The sequence below is a fragment of the Eretmochelys imbricata genome, chromosome 2 (genome assembly GCF_965152235.1).
Source record: "Eretmochelys imbricata isolate rEreImb1 chromosome 2, rEreImb1.hap1, whole genome shotgun sequence".
In the NCBI taxonomy this organism is placed as follows: Eukaryota; Metazoa; Chordata; order Testudines; family Cheloniidae; genus Eretmochelys; species Eretmochelys imbricata.
The window spans coordinates 267,339,796-267,360,535 of NC_135573.1; the positions used below are offsets into that span (position 1 = coordinate 267,339,796).

At 53.0% G+C, this 20,740-nt stretch overlaps 1 protein-coding gene across 1 annotated transcript in view; it reads left to right on the forward strand.

Moving 5' to 3' along the window:
• Positions 1–20,740, forward strand: part of LOC144260217 (uncharacterized) — a 45,875-nt gene that overhangs the window by 4,227 nt on the left and 20,908 nt on the right. Inside the window, exons 4-11 of the mRNA XM_077808772.1 lie at positions 214–327; positions 1,850–2,724; positions 11,300–11,485; positions 12,507–12,896; positions 13,815–13,941; positions 14,926–15,039; positions 16,046–16,156; positions 16,658–17,606. Of these exons, the coding sequence (XP_077664898.1) occupies positions 214–327; positions 1,850–2,724; positions 11,300–11,485; positions 12,507–12,896; positions 13,815–13,941; positions 14,926–15,039; positions 16,046–16,156; positions 16,658–17,606 (2,866 nt within the window). The remainder of the gene's footprint in view (positions 1–213; positions 328–1,849; positions 2,725–11,299; positions 11,486–12,506; positions 12,897–13,814; positions 13,942–14,925; positions 15,040–16,045; positions 16,157–16,657; positions 17,607–20,740) is intronic.

A 20,740-nucleotide genomic window follows, 5' to 3' on the forward strand; every position in this document is an offset into this window, starting at 1 on the left:
TCATGTGATCTGAGCCCAGATGGAGCAAGCAGGGCTCCACTCCCTGCGGTTCCTCACGGACCCATCGGGGTGGGGAGAGCAGCTTTGCTGGTGTCGCGTTTGCCTCCATTCCTCTTCCCCATCCCATCGCCATCAGCGACCAGAGGGAGCTGGTTTGAAATCCGTTCCTGCTCCGGGTAGCCGGTTAGTGTCGATATCTCTTTCCACGAACAGACTACGCCATCTCCAAACCCGACATCCTATCCCAGATAGACCGGGGGGAGGAGCCGTGTGTCAGGGATCGGGAGGACTCCGAGAGGAGAGAGATCCCTCTGGAGCCCTGCTCGGGTGAGTTATAGACAGCCTCACAAAATGCTTTCTGGCCAGAGGTAGGAGAGAGAGAAGGTGCTGAACTGAGCTGGGGGTGGGGAGGGGAAACTGTGTGCAGAGCAGATGGGCTGGGAAAGCCATGAGTGAACGTTCTTGACAACCAGTGGCAGAGAGGGGAGACTGGAGGGAGGCGGGAGGAGAGAGGGACAGGAGAGGGGGGCGTAGAGGGACTAGGGTGACCAGATGTCCCGATTTTATAGGGACAGTCCCTGTATTTGAGGCTTTTTCTTATATAGAAGCCTATTACCCCCCACCCCGTCCCGATTTTTCACACTTGCTGTCAGGTCACCCTAAGAGCGACTAACAGGGAACACACTCTCGCAGGCCTCGGGAGTGAGAGCCAGGCAGACCGGCAAGGGAGCCACTGTGCAGAGCTGAAGGAGGAGATTGAAAGCGGAGCAGAGTTAGCATGTGGGTAAAGAGCCCATCACAGTGGGGCAGACAGGCAATATTTCAAGCCCCTGGCCCACACAGGAGGGTGTTAATGGCTTCCTTCAACCCCTGATGTTGACCTCCGGTTGGGGGGAGGGCAGATCACACCCTGGGATCCAGCGGAGAGGCCACTGGAGGGGAGTTAAGAAGCGGGCTGGATCCAATGGCTGGAAGTTGAAGCTACACAAGTTCAGACTGGAAACAAGGTGTCCGTTTTTGCTGGTGACAGTAACGATCCACTGGAAGGCGTTACCAGCAGTCAGGGTGGGGTCTCCACCCACTGACCATTTTTAAACCAAGGTTGGGTGATTTTCTAAAAGATCGGCTGTAGGAATTATTCTGGGGCTGTTCTCTGGCCTGTGTGATACACAAGGTCCAACTGGGTGATTCCAATGGTCCCTTCTGGTCTTGGGATCTATGAAAGGGGCCTGGCTTCGTTTCCCAGCTGTCAGTGACCTACAGTGGTACGAGTAACAGCGTATGGCCCTTTGCTGCGGCCGTGTGGTCTGCAAGGCGGGGCTCTCCAGCCTTCTGCGTGCTGGCTGCATCCTAACGGCAGGGGGAGAAAGCCACTTGTTCCCAGCAAAGCCGACGTTCTGCAGAGCGCAGCTGATGGTGGACCCCTACCCTGGGTTATGCAGTCAGCAATTTCCCTGCACCTGTGCCCCCCACCCCCACCCCCGCCGTGCGCACGCTGACAATGGAGGGAGATCTCCCCTCCCAAGGGGCGCTGGTACAAACTGCCCACTCACCGCTGGAAGAGTGACAGGGTGGCTGAGATGCTGCTGGTGCCGAAAGGCGGATGGCACCCATGGCGCTGAACCGGGGCAGTGGGAGACTTGCCTGGAGCTCTGTGCAGACAAGGCCTTAGATCAGCAGAACACTTATAACTGCCCCCGCTTTACCAGGGGTTTCAGCTCCCTGGCCGTGGTCAGTCCCAGCCCGGCCATGGGCTTGCATTGGGAATCCAGGACACCATAGTTTCAGGAGGTTGCCTCCATCCTCCTCCTATGCAGTGAATACAGCCTGGCTTCTCTTTGTATTGCAGCAGGTAGTGAGGTGGTGGTCAAAGTGGAGGAGGAGAACCCTGAGGAGGAGCCGGAGAACTTGCAGCTACAAAGGACTTTGCCGGAAACGGAGGTTTTCCAGTGTCCGGAGCAGGGAACAACCCATGAGGAGAGTCTGTGCAGCCCCGAGAGGGAGCCAGCGGACCTGCCCGGAAACGGCCTGGAGGAGCTGTCTCTGTGCGGGACAGACCCCCAGGAGCTCGAGCCATTGCTTGTTCACCTGCAGAGCCCTGCAGCAGCGAGGCTGTTCGTATGCGCCGAGTGCGGGAAGAGCTTCCGCAGCCGGCAGCATCTCACCCTGCATCAGAGGGACCACGCAGGAGCAGGGGCCTGCCTGCTGCAGCCTAAACATGGCCCCAGACCCCACCCCGGGGCCCAGGCGGGAGGCAAACCCTACCAGTGCTCCGAGTGCGAGCGCAGCTTCTGCCACAAGTCCAGCCTGCGGAAGCACCACCTGGCGCACACCGGGGAGCGGCCCTACACCTGTGCCGAGTGCCGGAAGAGCTTCAAGCAGAGGGTGAGCCTGGTGCTGCACCAGCGGATCCACTCGGGGAAGAGCGAAGGCTCCTTCATCTGCACACAGTGCGGTAGGTACTTCAGCCACCACTCCAACCTGACGCGGCACCTGCGCATCCACACGGGGGAGCGGCCCTACAAATGCACCGAGTGCGAGAAAAGCTTCACGCGCAACCAGTACCTGGTAGAGCACCAGCGCATGCATGCAGGCGAGCGCCCCTATCGCTGCCCTGAGTGCGGCAAGAGCTTCCGCTACAAGCGATCGCTCTATTACCACCAGAACATCCACACCGGGAAGGGCTTCCCCCTGCAGGGCGTGCTGGACCCCGGGCCGGGCCACGTGGGGTAAACCAACAGCAGGGCCAGAATCCACGCTCCGTGGGGCTTACAGGGGGCTGCCCCCCTCCGAGAGCAACGCCCGGGAGCTCCAGCTAAGGCACCGCAGTGACTCGATTGTTACGGGAACTAAGCTATATTTTGAATGCAGCCTTTTGTTAAGAGAAGTAGGAGTGTCAGCCTGGAGGAGCGGAGGGTCCCTGTTCTGGTCTCAGGGCCGACAGAGCCTAGCTGGGAGGGAAGGGTGAGGCGATGGGGGATAGCTTGAAGGGGACATGGGGCCTTCCTAGCCCCAGCTCCACCGAGTTGTTCATGTGGGGCTGGGCACTGATTTCTCTGCAGTGTCCCAGCCTCTGTGTCCTGCTGTGACTGAGTGGTAAAGGGCCCCAGCAGCAGGGAAAGGGGCGTCCCCGCCGCAGGCCCTGGGCCTCCTGCAGCCCAGGGAGAAGAGCTGGCAGTAATGGTTCTGACCCACCATGTGGGACCACGGCCTATGGCCTGGGTTAGGGAACGCCACACCAGGCAGGGCTGCACCCAGCTCGGTTTCAGTGGGTGTTGCCTGGGGATCCCCTGGCTCATGAATGTTCAGATATTCCGCTCCCACACTTTGCTGCCCCATTGGAGCTTGGGAATCTGTGCGGGATCCGTGTATTCTCATAGCAGGGGCCGTGGACGACCCAGCCATGATCCTCTGGGAATCTTGCTCGGGATTCCTTCCTTCCCTGGGCTCCTCCAGTTCATTCCTGTCGTGATCCTTCTTGCAGTTAATTTTCCCACCTGCCTGCTGTTTGGCTGGAGCGCCCTATGGTGCTTCCCTGGGGTACCTTGTTACCCCCTGCCCTTAGCGTAGGGAAGCTTGATCTGTGCCTGCCAGGGGTCAGCTTCCCAACTCCAGCGGGCAACACAAGCCCTCCCAGCTAGGCCTCGCAGGGCCCCTTCCTCTCTGCTGGTTACCGATAGGCCCCCTCGAGCCTGCAGCATCTCCCTGGCGCGTCCAGCCCCTGGACTGCCGCTCACTTGCAGGATTCACAGATTTGCTGCTTCCCAAGAAACAGCCCACACCCCGCTGCCCCTCAGTTTGCCGCTCCGCTTCCCACCCAGCACTTAGATTGGTACATCATGAAATCGAGGATAAGGTTATTTAATGAAGCCCAGAGCATCAAGTGATAGCAGATGGTTCCAGCCAAAGTAAAATCATAACCAGTGTTGTAGGACCTTGCCTTTTCATTGCCGAGAGCCCCCACGGCTGTGAGAATATTGCTCGCACCCCAATCCTGGCAGCATTTTACAGCCTCACTAGGTGCTTGCCTCCGAGGTGAGGGATTCCGGGTGTTTCCTTGCCCCCCAACCTCTAGCAGTCCCATCCTTTGTCTTTATTCATAACAGGACGTCAACTGCTGTTTGTGTCAGCGTGTGCAATCTGCGAGAGAGGATGTTCACAATCTCCCCTTTTGCCTGTGGCTCGGTGTGCAGCCGGCCCGTGGTGTGAGCTGCCCAGTCACACATGGCTGGGGGGAGAGCGGGGTCTGCTACCTCCTGCCTGAAATGAGCATTTCCAAGGTGTGTCGCCTCCTGGGGACCTGCCTTGTTCCCTCCAAAACCCTAAGAAGGTCATTTTCAGTCCAGAGCCAGCTCTCTTTAACCATTCTCCATACATATGTCATGCAATGATTCTGATGACTGGTAGGCTACTGGCTCTGCGTAGAGACCTTCGATGAACTCTGATGCATACATCCGACTTAGGGGATCCCTGCAAAACCCTGTGCCCTCTGCCAGGTGGCACCCAGGAGTCTGCGGTCACAAGCCCATATACGTTGTAACCTTCCCCCACCCGCTCTCGAAGGCCATTTCAGTGAGATGGGGCAGAGCGCTTCGCCTTTTGCAGCACAGGGGCACGGATCCCACCCCATGTGCTTCAGCGTCACTGAGCAGGGCATGGCTCCCACGCTGCCTGAAGCACACGAGAGCAGAGCGCCCCTGCGGGACATGACCTGAGAAGGACCAAGGTGGGTGGGATGAATCAGAGAGAGGAGGGGAAACGAGGGCAGAAAGCCAGGAGGGAGGAACTTGGTGGGTTGAAAGGTCCATGGGATGAGGTTCTCACAACAGCCTTGGAGGTAGGGCAGGGCTATTACCCCCACTCTACAGCTGAGGAAACTGAGGGACGGGCTAAGTGATTCACCCAGGGTCACTCAGGAAGTCAGTGGCATAGCAGGGAACTGAACTGAGGTCACTGAAGTCTAAGACTGGTGCCCTAGCAACTGGGCCATCCTGCCTCTCATTGCCATTTGGAGGAGGGGGGCAAGTTGGTAGCAGCAAGAGTCTGGTCTGGGCTCGATTTGTTTTTGGCCACACAGGATGGTAAAAATCCGCCTCATGACTGAATCCAGTGTGACTTGCCCCCAGCCCGCTGCAGTAGTCCGGCTCGCAGTCTCCACGGACGGACACCAAGGGCTGGTTGGTCACTGAAGGATTTCTGTGCTGGGGGCAGCCCATTGGTGTGCTGCTGGTTAGCATCTGCCCGAAACTAAAGTGAAGACAGCTTTGAAGTGACCCCACCAACCAGGCTCTCCAAAGCATGCCAGGAGATGGAGGGAAGCTATGAACCAGCTGTGACGGGGTAGGTTCCCTCTGGGACCGGGTCCTGTCGGGTGCTAGTCTGTCTCTTTTACCTTTCTGCAGTTTTCTCCACTCTGACCCCCTGGTTTCCTTGAGAGCCTCCACCCTGTACCCTTCCCCCACTGCTGATCTGCTACCCCCCACACTTACTCCACCTTTACCCTCCTCCCCCATGACCAGTGTAAGCTGTGGATATGGCTAGATGTGTTTGTGTTGGCTGATTAGACTGTAAGTTCTTCGGGGGCAGGGACCGCGTCTTCTGTGTCCTGGCACCTAATAAATGATGATTATTCCCCCTACGGTGTAACTAGCTTGTCTGTTCTGACATTGTAACAATAACACACCTAAACCCCTAGCTAGGCTGAGCAGATCTCCTGAGCTGGAGACAGCTCTGAGGTCTGGGCTTCTTCCAGGGGAAGTGAGGAGCAGGGTTGGCAATGGGCTGGGGGGTTAGATGGGAGAGCTGAAGAATTGCAGGACAGGGGAGAAAGGAGGGGGTGAACTTTGAAGAACAGGGAGGGGGATCCAGACTTTGGAAACCCTTGAGCCCACACAGGGTTGGGGGGAGATGGAGAAGGTGAGAAAAGAAGAACATGCAGGGGAAGGAGAAAAGGGGTGGCATATGGCGGGAGAGGGGAGAACAGACCATGCCTGTCGGGGGAGCCCTGGAATAATGTTCTCTGAAGCTTGGTGGGGAAAACCTGAGAGGTATCCCAGAGTTTTGGCCACCCACAGCAATAACGCATCCTGCAGCGGGGTGCATTTAGATGGGTCCTTGTGCCTGTGTGGATCCCCCTGCTGCAAGAGCAAGGCCTTGGTTTTAATTCAATACAAAACATGACAGAGAAGCTCCCTCCATCCCTGGCGGAAGAGCTGGTGAAACCAACCACCAGCCAGCAGGTGTAAGGATGGCGCATGGTCATTTTTCAGACCAAACAACCTTATCTGTGCCCTTGTTGTGGTGTGGCCAGTTTTCTCATTGGCCTGTGCTAGCCCTAACAGGCCCCTTGCAAGGCATCATCATCACAGGGGTCTTAGCTGCCAGGTTGTCTCAGGTCGATGCCACAGGACTCGTCCTTTTCCCCAGGGGGGAATATCTGGGAGAATGTTCAAGTAAAATCGTCTCTGCCAGTTGAGCTCCCGTTTTCATCTCCGGTCTGAGCCACCCCCAACAGGAATCTCGGGGTGATCAGACAGGGCCGACCTCCCGAAGGATCCCACTCTTCCTGGAAACATAGTGCAGGACCTTACATGACATACTCTCAGCCTTTAAATCCTGGCTAAATACATATTGGTGTGTGCTCCTAGCTACTTCATCATCAGTGAGATCTGTGTGTGTGAATGTCTTTTCCTTTTATGTTAATAGCGAGTGTTAAATCCAATGTCCAGTCCTTTAAATGTAAATTTTTCCTTGGAGTTAAACCTCCATTTCACACAACTGCAACTTGGTCATTTCCTGATCTTCAAGTGTTTCACATTGCATCCTTCACATTTTTAATGCCATTTTTGGTATTTAATTTCCTAGATTTAAAATAAAAGCAACAATTACCCCCCACCCCTGTACAGCACAAGTGCAAGCCCTGTATAGTTTCACTCAGGATCTCTGCACCAGACCCACACAGGCAAGGGTGGAAGGCGATGACGGGGGAAGGCTAGGGCTGGGGGAGGGGGAGGAGCCAGGTTTATGCAAATCCTGTGTTGCATGCTAGGGGTGCAGAGTGACTGCAAAATACCAAGCCCCCAAAATAAACCACTGTAGCTAAAACTAATAATAAATCTGTGGCCTCAATTTTCATCAATAATGGGGGATTTTGGGTGCCCTGATTTCCAAGTGCCCAATGTGAGCCATCTGAAAGAGTCCTGATTTTCAGAGGGAGGTTGCTCAGCACTAAAAAAACCTTGGGCCCCATTCACATATTTCAATTTGGACACCCAAACACGTCACCTCATTGTGACATACTATACCTTGGGGGGAGCATCTTATAACCCCCATATTCCTCATCTGTATATAATTGTGATCTTGCATATAAAGCAGACTGTGTGAGGTATCAGGAGAAAGTTATGATCTGCTGAAAGTCATTTCTCTAGCCATATACGTATATCATTAATGCACAGGAAGTTATGAGAATTGTGTAGTATGGTTGTCACTAAAACATGCTGTAAATCGGGGAATCTGCCAGATACTAGCTCCCCAGAGGCAACAGCAAGGAAAGTATTAAATGCCCAGGCGGGGTGTCAAACAACCCATCAACCGCCATTGTCCAGCAAGGGAGCTACAATTCAATGACTCACCTGCATGAGGCCACACCAAGGGAATTGCTCATCCTTGCCTGGAGACTCAGCAATGCACCCAGACAGGCCTGGACTTGTGCTCCCCAAGCACATGGGACTGAGGGTATAAAACAGAACACAGCAGGCCCACTCTTCATCTTTCTCCTGCCCTCGCTGATGCTGCAAGGAACGACACTGAGAAGACTTAAGACTCCAACAGAGGAGACTGGCCTACGTTTCAAGGGTGAAATCTGTGTACTATGAACTGCAGTATCCAGTGGGGTGAGAAAAACTGCTTAATCTAGATGTTGCCCAGTCTAATAGGGTTGAGACTTTAGACTGCGTGCTTATATTTTATTTTCTGTTGGTAACTAACACTGACTTTTTGCCTATCACTTATAGTCACTTAAAATCTATATGTTGTAGACAATAAATTTGTTTTACTGTTTATCTTTACCAGTGAGTTTGTATGAAGTGTTTGGTAAATCTGCTCAGGCTCTGCAAAGGCTGGTGTATGTCCACTTTCCATTGATGAAGTGGTGAACCAATTAATAAATCTGCATTGCTCATCTTGAGCAGTGCAAGACATATTTCTGGGGTACAGTGCTAGGAGCTGGGGGGATCTGGCTGGTGTTCTTATGTTGGTGCCTTTCTCTGTGTGATTCATGAGTGGCTCTGGGAGCATTCATGCCATCTAGCTGGGTGTGGGGGCTCCACATGTGGTTATGCTGAGCGATCACAGCACCTGGAGGGGTTTGCTGCTGGTCACTAGCAAGGCATTGTGAGAGACAGCCCAGGCTGGAGAGAGTTCAGGGGGGCACAGCAGTCCCACAGTCCCAAGCTGCACCCCGGGTACCCCATCACATTCATATCACTAGCTGCTTTTGAAACATTCAGCCCTGTGCCAATCTCATAAGAACATAATGTAAGAGCGGCCAGACTGGGTCAGACCAAAGGTCCATCTAACCTAGTATCCTATCTTCTGACAGTGGCCAATGCCAGGTGACCCAGAGGGAATGAACAGAACAGGGCAACTATCAAGTGATCCATCTCCTGTCGCCCATACCCAGCTTCTGGCAGTTGGAGGTTTAGGGACACCTAGAGGATGGCCATCCTGGCTAATACCCATTGATGAACCTATCCACCATGAACATATCGAATTATTTTTTGAACCCAGTTATACTTTTGGCCTTCACAATGATTTTCACAGGTTGACTGTGCATTGGGTAAAGAAGTACTTCCTGAAGTTTGTTTTAAACCTGCTGCCTGTTAGTTTAATTGGGTGACCCTTTTGTGATGCTGTATGGAATCTGGGGGACACTTTAGGATATTATGAATACCAATATTGTAAAATTGCAATGAGTTGTGCCAGGTATGCCATGTAAGGTATCTGTACAAATGTTATACTGTAATTTGCCAAGTATGATAATCTTTTTAATATATGCTTGTATCACCTTTGTATTGTAAGTTATAGATATGCATGTTATATCTGTATTTCCAAACTTGTGCTCTGCATCTGGGTGACGCTCCCAGACAGATTGGCAACAGCCTGCTTGATGGCCCATCAAGGGATATCAGCTATACAATGAACCCATTGAAAGGTTCAGGGGCTACATCTTATGATTCAGCAAGGCATGCAGGGACACGCCTATGGACAGAACTCTAAGGTTTCCATGCCATGTGCTGGGCAGCTTGTGTTTGAAACAAAGGAAGCACAAGCTGCATGGCAAAAGACTATAAAAAGACAGCTGCATCCTCTCCATTTTGTCTTCATTCCTGCCTCTTACCTCTGGAGGAACTTTGCTACAAACTGAAGCTCTGAACAAAGGACTGAATGACCCATCCCAGCTGTGGATGTGTTCTAGAGGGACTTTCAAGCCTGCAGACTCGTGCAATACTGCTAAGAACCTGATCTATGGACTTTGAAGTCTTTGTATGTATGTGACTGTTTTACCATTTAACAACTCTCTTCTTGTTCTTTCTTTTTTTCTTGATAATAAACCTTTAGTTTCAGACACTAAAGGATTGGCTGGCGGTGTGGGATTTAAGATCCAAACTAGTACTAACTTGGCAATGCGGCTGGCCCTTTGAGGGTCAGAAGAACATGTTGTATAGTGAGCAGAGTTTTAAATTACTCCTCTCCTTACTGAACCTAGACGCTGATTGGGAGCCAGAGACTGGAGTGCAATGAGAGGACTGTGTGATTCCTTTTTTATGCTTCGTGATAACCAGTGTGAAGGATCAGAAGCGCAGTTTGTGACTGGTTGGGGAGTTTAACTTCAGTGTTAACCACCAGTTTTGGGAGTATCTGCTCTCCCTTTTGCAGCCTGCCCTGACCTTGGCATTTCCAGTGAGGGTTGCCCTAGGCACACTGGGTCACGCCCTAGTTCTTGTGTGATGTGAAGGGGTAAGTAACCTTTCCCTATTCACTTTCTCCACAGCCAGTCATGATTTTACAGATCTCTATCATATCCCCCCCCCCCCCCCCCAGTCGTCTCTATTCCAAGCTGTATAATCCCAGTCTTATTAATCTCTCCTTGGCTGTTCCATAACTCTAATCATGTTTGTTGCCCTTCTCTGTTCCTTTTCCAATTCTAATCCATCTTTTTAGAGATGAGGTGATCAGAACTACACTCAGCATTCAAACTGTGGGCATACCATGGCTGTATATAGAGGCATTATGATATTTTCCATCTTATTAACTATATTCCTTTCCTAAGGGTTCCTAACAGTCTGTTGGCTTTTTTGGCGGCTGCTGCACCTTGAGCAGATGTCCTACTAAAGCCTCCTTTCATTGGCAGATCTCAGACCAACCGGAAGACGTACTAGCTCTGCTTTAGGATGGATCCACTGAGGCCATGTGACCTTATGGCCTTTACAAGGGTCAGAGCCCCACTAGTTGAAAGGCTGCTTGTTTAGTGTCTTGTTCCAGTGCAGCACACAGCAAATGAGGCAAGACATGCCCGTCCTCTGGGGCTTGTTTCCCTTCTATGAAATGTGACCGGCAGCATTGGGTGCCTCTATAGACCCCAATGCGCTTTGGAAAGGAGGGTTGGGGGGGACGAATGCGTAGCCCCATTGCGGGGGTGACCTGCCCAGAAAGCAGGACTTGCCCGAGTTCACACGCACACCCCTTGCATAGCGGGGTTGCACAGTTTGGTTCAAGGGCTCTCAGCACCCCCACTATAAAAATTGTTCCAGCGGCCGCGTGGGTGAGCTCACAGCAGTTATTGGGCCCACTTCTGTGGGCGAGGGAGGCGAGCTTTCCAGCTGCTGCTCCCGGCTCCCGCCCCCCTGCCTGCTGGATGGCACCGACCAGCCGGGGCCATGGACAATGCGCCCTCAGCGCTCCCGGTGACCCCGGGCGGGTGTGATCCGCGGGCGGAGCGGCTCGCAAGGGGCATGGCTGGGGGGTGGCCCACGGAGACCTCGATAACCGGCGGAAGGAAGCAGCAGCGCGACAGGCCCCTGGCCCCCATCGCTGCGGGGCGCAACGCTGCCGGGGAGCCGGGGCCCGCTGCGAGCGCGGGCCGAGCCCAGGCTCGCCCTAGAGCCCGTCGGGGCTGCGCGCCGGTCCAGGGGGGCCCCGCCCCGCCCCGGAGCGCGCCCGGCGCCGCGATCCCCGCCGCCAGGGGCCGCTGCCGCCCCGCTCCCCGCCGGCCCCGCCCCGCCGCTCCCGGCCCCGGCAGCCAGGCCGCGGCTCCCTCCCTCCCTGCGGGCCGCGCTCGCTCTGCTCCGCCCGGCAGCGGGGCCGGCCCGTGGCGAGGCGGCGCCGGGACTCTGCCCAGCCCGCAGCGGGAGCGGGGCTCGGCCGGGCCGGGCCCGCGGGAGCAGCCCAGCCCGGGGGGGCCATGGCCGAGCGGGCCGCTGCCCAGGTAAGGGCCCGGCGGGCGGTGGAGCCTCGGGGCCCGGGAGCTTCTCCCCGCCCGGCCCGGCCCCGGGAGCGCGGTGCTGCCCGGCCGGGCTGGGGCCGGTGCAGGGGCGGGCAGCGCTGGGCGCCGAGCGGGGCCGGCGAGCCAGGGCCGGGCAGGGGGTTGCAGGAAGGGGGCCAGGCTGCCTGGCGCGGCAAACGCCCCGGTCTTTGTGCCTTAGAGACACCGAGCAGCCGGCTGGTCACCTGGGCCTCGCTCTCCTCTCGCCCCAAAAGGCCTTCTACACCTGTGCGGAGCCTTCCCTGCCTGCTCTGGTTTTGGGGGTTTTCAAACCGGGGCACCCCAGTGCCGGAGCCAAAATGTGAGCCCCGACTTTGCAAATCTCCGCCTTCTTGCGCTACAGGCAAACGTGAGAGCGCTGCTGTCTTCGGGCTACTTCGCCATGTAAACAGCGGCTGCCTTTTCCTCCAGGGCGCTTCGTGTGTGATGGCCAGTAGGAAGCGCGATGATGCGCAGGGCCGCGGTCCACGTTCTGCAAACTTCTGCGAACCCCCTGGAACGGATCCGTGTGTTTCCATCCTCCTAGTGCTCCATGTTACCGCCGCCTGTGGGGGGGGATGCTATCTGAGCGGGTTTAGGACAGTGTCCACAAAAAAGATTTACTAAAATTAAAATGAACAGCTGTAAAACCATGCCCGGGGTTAGGTAGATGTGCAATTATTTCTCTGGCTTCAAAATAGAAAATAGCAGGCAAACCAGCAGGCTGGACATTGAAATCTCAGATGCTCACACTGTGGTCTAAGAAATCTACCCCCACCCTTTGTCTGTCAGTAAGGAACTGACTTAAGCTACATGGATATAGGGCACTTTTACATTGAAGTCAAAGTGCCCTCACGTGGGGGCTGCAGTTTCTTAACTGATTTAGTTAAATTGGTACAATGATCTCATGGAGACAAGGGCTGGAGGAGACTCTCCTAGGTTGGACCAAGACCTCAATTCTCTCAATTTCTGTCCTTGCAACCAGGCTCGGGAATGGGACATGGAGTCCCTGCACTCGGCTCCTCTGCAACCCCACGTTGTCCCCAAGCAAACTGCTGTGGGAGAAACGCAGCTGCAAACTGCAGAGATCTCCCTGTGGACTGTAGTGGCTGCTATTCAAGCCTTGGAGAGGAAGGTGGATTCCCATGCCTCACAGTTACTGAGTCTGGAGGGCAGAACAGGGACAGCTGAGAAGAAAATATGTGACACAGAAAAAGGAATGATGGAGTTTAGTAACCAACTAGCCATGCTGGGATCTCTGATCCAGGAATATGGACTGATGCAGAGGAGGCTGGAGAACATGGAGAACCTGCTGAAGAACAGGAACTTCTGGATCCTGAGGCTCCCCCCAGGCACTAAGGGAGAAGTCCCCAAGGTAACGATATCCCAGCTGGTGCTGAGGGGGAGATATAAAGTTTTGAAGTTGGATTAGATATTGAAAGGGGAATTGAAGAAAAATGATCCTATTTTGTATCTTATGTACTCTTTTATTTTAATATAATATGTAGTGTGTGGTTTTCCTCCTCCACTCTCTGGCTGCTTCCATCCTCGCTTACCAAGTTATTTGGATTCTGCTCCATCCCTGCGTCTGTAGGCAGTCTGATTTCTGTGGAGCTAAGAGGAATAAGAAGGCCTTTTGCAAACTTATCCGAGGAGAGAAAAATTGATAAATGATCAGGAGTTTAAAATGGCAGAAGTGCTGAATTGCTCGTTTAAATTTGTCTTTAATGAAAAAAATAAAACAAGGTGTTTGAGCAGTGAAGAGGCAAGGAAAGCCTTGATGGTGTAGCTGCTGATGTATATTAAAACAAATTTCAGGTAAAGAGGCTATATTCTATATCTGAGCAGGTCAAGGTAACATGAATCCTAGGGGCCAAGAGGAACAGAAGCAATAAGCACTGAAACTTAACAAAGGACATATTTTGCCACATAGATTTGCTCTTTTTTTTTTTTTTTTAGATTGACTCGCAAGATTCTCATCTGATTTAGCACACCAACTCAGGGTGTGTAGCCCCACTGAAGTCACATGAGTAAAGACTTTCTGCGTGATTGAGGGTTTGGAGGACAGGGCCCCTTATGCACTGTCTGAACACAAATAAAGCATATAATTTAGTGTCTTGTATTCATACTACAAGCATTCATCTAGATTGACTGGATACTGGCATTGTTACCTGGATAGAAAACTGAGGGAAGGCCCATAAACAAAGGGCAAACCCTAAGTTAAGTGGATATTGTCATGTTAACATCGTGTTTTGTTTTTAATTCTTTACTTATATTACCCCTGTGATTTCAGGTGCCAGTGACATTCGATGATGTTTCCGTCTATTTCTCCAAGCAGGAGTGGGGGAAATTGGACGATTGGCAGAAAGACTTTTACAAGAATGTGATGAAAGGCAACTATGAATCATTGATCTCGCTGGGTAAGGATCAGTTTTCTTTCACTCACCTGTTAGAATGTCCGTGATCGCTGAAGTAAACCCGAGAGATGGTCCTCCGAGGACTGGGAGAGGAGAGCAAGCTTGCAGCGCTGTTGCTTGTGCCCTGTCCATTCTGTAGGGATGAAGGTTTACTTCATCCCTACAGAATGGACAGGGCACCTTTCACCAACAGTGAAAGGCACCTTTCACCAACAGTGATGGTTCCAGCGAAGCAGCGCTTGTAGCCTTCAGTTTGTGCTTCGTTCGTTCCTTCCATTCCGCAGAGAATGAGAGGTCTGCAGCGACTGCTCACCTGCAGCTTTCCAGCCCTGAATAACAGGTCCATATCATTGCACATGTTCAGCCTACACACCCTGGTGCTGACACAGTTGGAATATCCCAGGCCTGCTCTGTGCATTGTGAATGTGCCCTGACATTGCTGCTAGACTAGACGGAGGGCGGTGACTCGTGGTGCTGGTGCTCTTGCCCAGGGTGGTGAGTGACGACTCGGTTGCTCGCTGTCGTTACTTTGCTGTGCTGGGTGTTCGCTCTCTCCCTTAGCTCCCAGCCTTTAAAATGTCTCCCAGTTTCTGGTATCACCAACCTCGAGCTAAAAACTCAGCAGAAGGAAAGATGCAATAGTCAGGAAACTGATACACAGCAAATCTTATAAATCTTATAGCTTTATTCTGTTGTGCCTTTGGATGTCTGAATTTTGGGGGGCGGGGGAAGCAACCCACCAGCCCCTCTCTCCTAGCAGCCAGCTCTCTCCCTGCTTGTGTGAGGGCGCTGCGGTTTGAAATAGGCACACAGGAAAGTGTGGGTCTGGGCTTCTCACCGTGCTGCTTGCCTGCAGGAATGGAGGGCTCCTCCCTGTGCCTGAACCGGGAGGGCAGATTGGTTTAAAATCACCCTTGCTTGTCCGTAAATAATACTCAGTACCAATGACTAACCCTCCCACCCCTTCCTGTCCTCTCACATGAACAGACTACGCCATCTCCAAACCTGACCTTCTGTCCAGGATTGAACGGGGGGAGGAGCCGTGTAGGGGGGCTCAGGAAGACTCTGAGGAGAGAGTGATCCCAATGGAGCCTAGCACAGGTGAGTTATCTGGAGCGTCATAAGGTGCTTTGCTGCCAGATGTAGGAGAGGAAGGATGGCTCAGTGGTTAGAGCACTAGCCTGGGAGTTGGGAGACCTAGGTTCAATTCCTTCTCTACGACAGACGTTCTTTGCAACCTTGTTGTCTATATGCCCTATCTGTCCTACCTCACAGAGGTGTTCTGAGGATAAATACTTGGTGTGAGGACTCTCAGATTATAGCAATGGAGGCTTTGTAAGCAGGATAGGGAGGTAAAATAGTGCTGTACAGAGTTGGATGCACAGATCGAGAAGGAGGGGCACCGCAAGAACAGGTGCTCCCTCCAGCTGTGGGGTGTGAGGTGGTTCTTTATTGATCGGGTACGCCAGATGGCACAGAGAGAGCTCTGAGTGAAGCCACAGAGTTGGCTGGTTTGGAAGCAGTTTGCTCTAACTTCAGCCAGGATGGAGAGAGCCATGGAGGGGTTCAGAGATGGAAAAGAAGCCAGGAAAGCTTATGTGCCTTCTCTGGAGCAGAGAGCCAGGAATTAAGAAATGCAACACAGAGGGTTTGTACTAGGTGCGTGATTAAGGTAGGAACCATATTTCAGCAGAGACAGAGGAAGGTAAGGACTGCTGCTTTTCATACTCCCTGTGCCCACTGGCCAAGCTTTTCCAAAGGGACTAGTAACCCTGAGTACCATAATGTTCGGGTGCAAGTGCAAAGAGCCATGAAATCCAGCCTGGTTCCTTACTATACACAGCAAATTTCTCTATTGACATAAAAATCAGGAACCAACACAAGCTGCATCTTCACTGCCTTATTTTGTGCAAACCTCTCGCTTGCTCTCATCTCTCCCTGCATCGTGTTGTACCAAGCCCAGACTGTAGGCACCTTTCAGCGTGGGTTATTTTTCTGTTCTCTCTGTATAGCACCTGGGTGCTCTGTGTAAATGTTAGCTAATAGAAGCATGGGAATGGGTGGACGTTAGCTAATCACAATGTAATTTCTCTCCTCTCGCAAACAGAATCACTGAGCCTTACTCATGATACTGTATCGTGGATAAAACAAGAAGACCTGTACATCAGGGATCAGTGGGACTCGGAAGAGAGAGAGATCTCTGCGGAGCCCAGCACAGGTGAGCGAGCGATTGGAATGACTCAAACAGTGAATGCAACAGGAATCTGTCAATCAAGGGAGACCTTTGTCAGCTCTTAGCGTCCCGTCTTGTCAGATAGTCCTCTCTCTCAAACTGCATTTCTCAGATCACTTTTGCAGAGCTCAGTCACAGCTACCCACCAGGCCTGACTGATTTCCATTCAGCCATCTCTTTTTGGGCTCTTTGGGAGGTGGGTTGGAACGGAATTGGTTCTTCTCCTTTTTATGCCAAAGGGACATTCTCCTCTAAGTCTCTTAGCCTGGCGTCTCTTTTCCTTGGCTGGCACTGAGGATTGCACCATAAGTCCCCGCTCGCTGTCTGCCTGTGTAGGAGTTTTAGAGCGGGGCAGTAAGTTGGTGACACAGGTTTCTCAGGCAGATGGTGCCTGGAAGCAGAAAGATGGCAGGGTGCAAGAGAGGCAGGTGGTGGATGGACAAGGAACAGAAAACTAATAACTCTTGGTTTCTCCTCTGAGTCCAGCAGACAACGAGGTTGTAGTCAAAGCTGAGGAGGGAATCCCAGTGAGCTTGGAGCTGTACAGCACATTGCCTGGACCACCAGAAGAGACTGTTTTCCAGTACCCTGAGCAGGAACCGATCTGTGACGATCAGGGCAACGTCAGCATCCAGGGGGAATACCCTGACGGGAACAGTCTGGAGGACTCTGCTGCGGGTGAGAGAGACTTCAGTAACTTCACCACGATCATTGTCCAAGAGGAGAGCCTCCCAGGAGAGGCACCGTACGTCTGTTCTGAATGTGGGAAAAGCTTCCTTTATGAGCAGCAGTGTGTACTGCACCAGAGGATCCATGCCGGAGCCCACACGCCTCCTGAGCGCAGGGAGAGCTTCAAGCAAAACCAGTGTCTCAAATCCTGCCCAGAGGTTCAGCTGGGGGAGAGACTCTATAGCTGCCCTGAGTGCGAGCGGAGCTTCCCTCACAAGTCGAGCCTCAGCAAACATCAGCTCTCCCACACGGGGGACCGGCCGCACACCTGTGCTGAGTGCAAGAAGAGCTTCCGGCTGAAGATCAACCTCATGATACACGAGAGGAGTCACGCGGGGAAGAGCAGGGGCTCATATATCTGCAACGAATGTGGGAGGGGCTTTAACCACCATTCGAACTTCATTAGGCACCAGATGATCCACACTGGGGAGAGACCGTATGGCTGTACCGAGTGTGGGAAAACCTTCATGCGGAAGGAGCACCTCCTGACCCACCAGCGCCTGCACACGGGAGAGCGGCCCTACCAGTGCACCGAGTGCCGGAAGAGCTTCACCCGGAAGCAGCACCTGGTGGGACACCAACGCATCCACACGGGGGAGAAACTCTGGGGGACCCTGGCAGCACAGAGACGCTTGCACGACCTGCCAGGCAAAACGCACAGGGGAGAGCCTGCGTCGCTGCCCTTGATGCACAAGGAGTTCCCCCCGTAGATGCTGTGTTAAGTGCTACCAGGGAACTCTGGCTGGGGACAATCATGATGGCATCTGAGCAAAGGAGAGAGACCAAGGCTCTGGGTGTTGAACAGAGAACTAAATGTCAGCGGGATGATCCGTGGAGAGGTCTAGGCTGCTGGTTTATTAGCAGTTGAGTCCATTCCCACTAGGGCAGAAAACAGCTAGGCAGGCTCAGTGCTCCCTGGGAAGCTTGTCGTTCTTTTCCTGTGTTTCTCTCTTGCTAATTCATCACACTAAAGGTAGTTGCATCTTCCTTAAGCCAACGAGAGCTACTTTTCAGTGTTCATAGGTGTTTGACCTGTCAATCAGGATTCCCAGCTGGTGGTATGCAGGTAAGGTGCCCATTGGAAAGGAGAAGCCATCTCTGTCAGTTAACGGAACACGTTCACTTTCTTCTACAATGTTTAGTCACTGTCACTAGCTTATGTTCAGTGTTCTTGACGGGAGTGGACATCTTTCCCTTGGGGCTGTGTCTCGGGCACCATTCAAATGATGGATTCTGTGCTTGAGACATCACAGGGCTGCTATTAACCTGTGAGCATCATGAAATCTGGATAACTGTCCATGAGCCCATTGAAGTAACAGACTGCTTGGGGGACATTTTCCGCAGTACCTGAGTGACTCAGTCCCATTGACTTTCCAGAATGGGGTGGAGTGGGGACTCTTCCACCTGGACCCATCCCCCAAGGGAAGTAGCTGGTTAATATTTACGTTCCTCTGTTCCAGTAGTTCTAAACCCGTGGCCCGCATGTGGCCGAATTAACACACAGCTGCAGTCCAGCTGTGCGCTAAAGGCGGGGGTCCAGGGCCTGGCCCCACACAGCAGAGGTCTGGCGTCCAGGGCTGCCACCTGGCCCCAAAAAGTCTGGGGTCCGGGGTTGGGGCTGCTATCCAGCCCCGCGGGGTTGGGGGTCCAGGGCTGCTGGCTGGCTCTGCACAGCAAGGGTCCATTGCTGCCCGCTAGCTCCTCACAATAGGGTCCAGGGTTGGCGTTGGGGCTGCTGGCCGGCCCCGCGGGATTGGCGTCAGGCCTGCCACCCAGCTGCCCTGCCACCTGGTCCCATGTGGCCAGGTCCAGGATCAGGGCTGCTGCCCGACCGCACACAGTGGGGTCCAGGGTCCCTGTCACCTGGCTCCTCGCCCAGAGCTCTGCTCCTGGCCCCACTCTATGGAGGGGTCTCTGAGGGGGAGATGCTGGGCTTAGGGGTCTGTGGGGGGAAATTCGGGGGAGGGGGAGGGAGGCGTGTGCTGTGGTTCTCAACCTGTGGCCCCGGTAACGCATTGTGGGCCGCATATACGGCCCACAATGATAAATAGGTTGGGAACCACTGCTCTGTTCGTATCCACGTGGGCAGAGCTGTTGCTCTGCGAGTACTTCACATGTACGTTCTCTCAAATCCTCTTTTCAAAATGCACAATAATAAAATGTACAATCAAGAGCCAGACAAAGATACCGTCAGAAACTGACCGTCTGCCAGTGCAGCTCAGCCTGCCATGCAGCAGCAGTATGTTCCATTGCACATATCCGTCCGGTCTGAAATACCACGATGCATGGGGAGTGATTCAGAAAGAATTCTTACCTGACGAGTTTGAGATAATTACAGAAAAAAAGCTTATTGAAATAATTGTCAGATGATTAAGATCCTAGGAGGGCTGGTACCCTCCACATCTGCCTGATTGTGAATCCCATACCCCCATAGTGGAGCAGTTACTGGCCCCATTGATTTCCAGGGGACTGAGCATAGGATAAGTGCTCACCAGTGAGAGAAAGGGGTTCAAAATCTAGTCCAGAGGGTGTGGGCCCAGCCTACACAAGCTGGGAGGGAACGGTGGGGCTGAGAACAGCTGGTTGTGCGTGTAGAGTTCTTTGAGACTCACCTACGCCATGTTGTTCACGCAGATGTAGAGCCAGAAGCTGGTTTCCGTGAGCAGCGTCCTGGCCCCAGGCTCCTTTATTGTTAAATTATAACATTGATATTGTGATAGCACCTCCAGGCCCCACCTAGGTCAGGGCCCCATTCTGATGTTCACTGTACAGACGTAATACAGGACAGTCCCTGCCCCAAAGAGCCTACAGTCTGCAAGACAAGATGCATCAGGTAGATGAGACAAATGAGCGGGGGAGACTATCCAAATTCTTAGCCGGATGCTCTCCACTTGCCCAGCCATTATCAGGTTGCAGTTTCTCACGTGCATTTTGGAAGACTCGAGTTTTGAGGAGGGATTTAAAGGACAAGGTGTAGTGGCTTTATGGATTTTGACTGGGAGCTTTCCCCACATGTAAGTGGTGTTGTGGGAGAAGTGGAGAATCAGCAATGGAAGCCGGCACCACTGGTGGAGCAAAGGCAGAGTCAACGGTGTGCTGAGGTAAGAGGTCCAATAGGATAGCACTACACTGTGGAGGACTTCTTGTTCGATGCGACTGAAGAGGAGGGGCCAGTGGAGGGAAAGAGAGGATGACAGTGATGAGCCAGGAAAAGGATTTTAGCAACACTGTTTTGAATGTGTGTGAGGGCTGCGAGATTGCTGACATTGAGGCCAGAGAGGAAGGGAGAGTCAAGATGTGAGATGATCAAGACTTGGACAAGAATTCTGGCTACATGGGCAGAGATGAAAGGTCAGATACTAGAGATGTGGTGCAGTAAGAAGTGGCAAGATATAGACATGGCCTGGATGTCTGATTTAAAGGAGAGAGACGAGTCAAAAATGTCACAAGGGGCGAGAGGAGAGCTTTGCGGGAAAGATCAGGAGCTCTATTTTGGCCATGTTAAGTCTTAGTTGACCACTAGACCTCCAAACGAGATTTCAGGAAGACCGGCTGTGTTCTGTTGTGGCCATGAGTGAAGAAAGGCCCCCAGCAGAACAGAGTGGGGGTATCCATGTCTCAGCAGCTGCTTTTTGAGGGAGGCGGGCTGAGCTTCCTGCACCCCAGAGAGAGGGGGTGGAAAGAATTTTTCTGATCCATCACATGGGTCTGCAACCTGTGAGTGGGTTTAGGAAATACCTGGCCAGGCAGGGCTGCACCAAAGTTGGTATTTAGCAGGTGTTTCCCAGGCATCAATTGGCTCAAGAAGGTTCGGATATTCAGCTTCTTCCTTTTATTGCC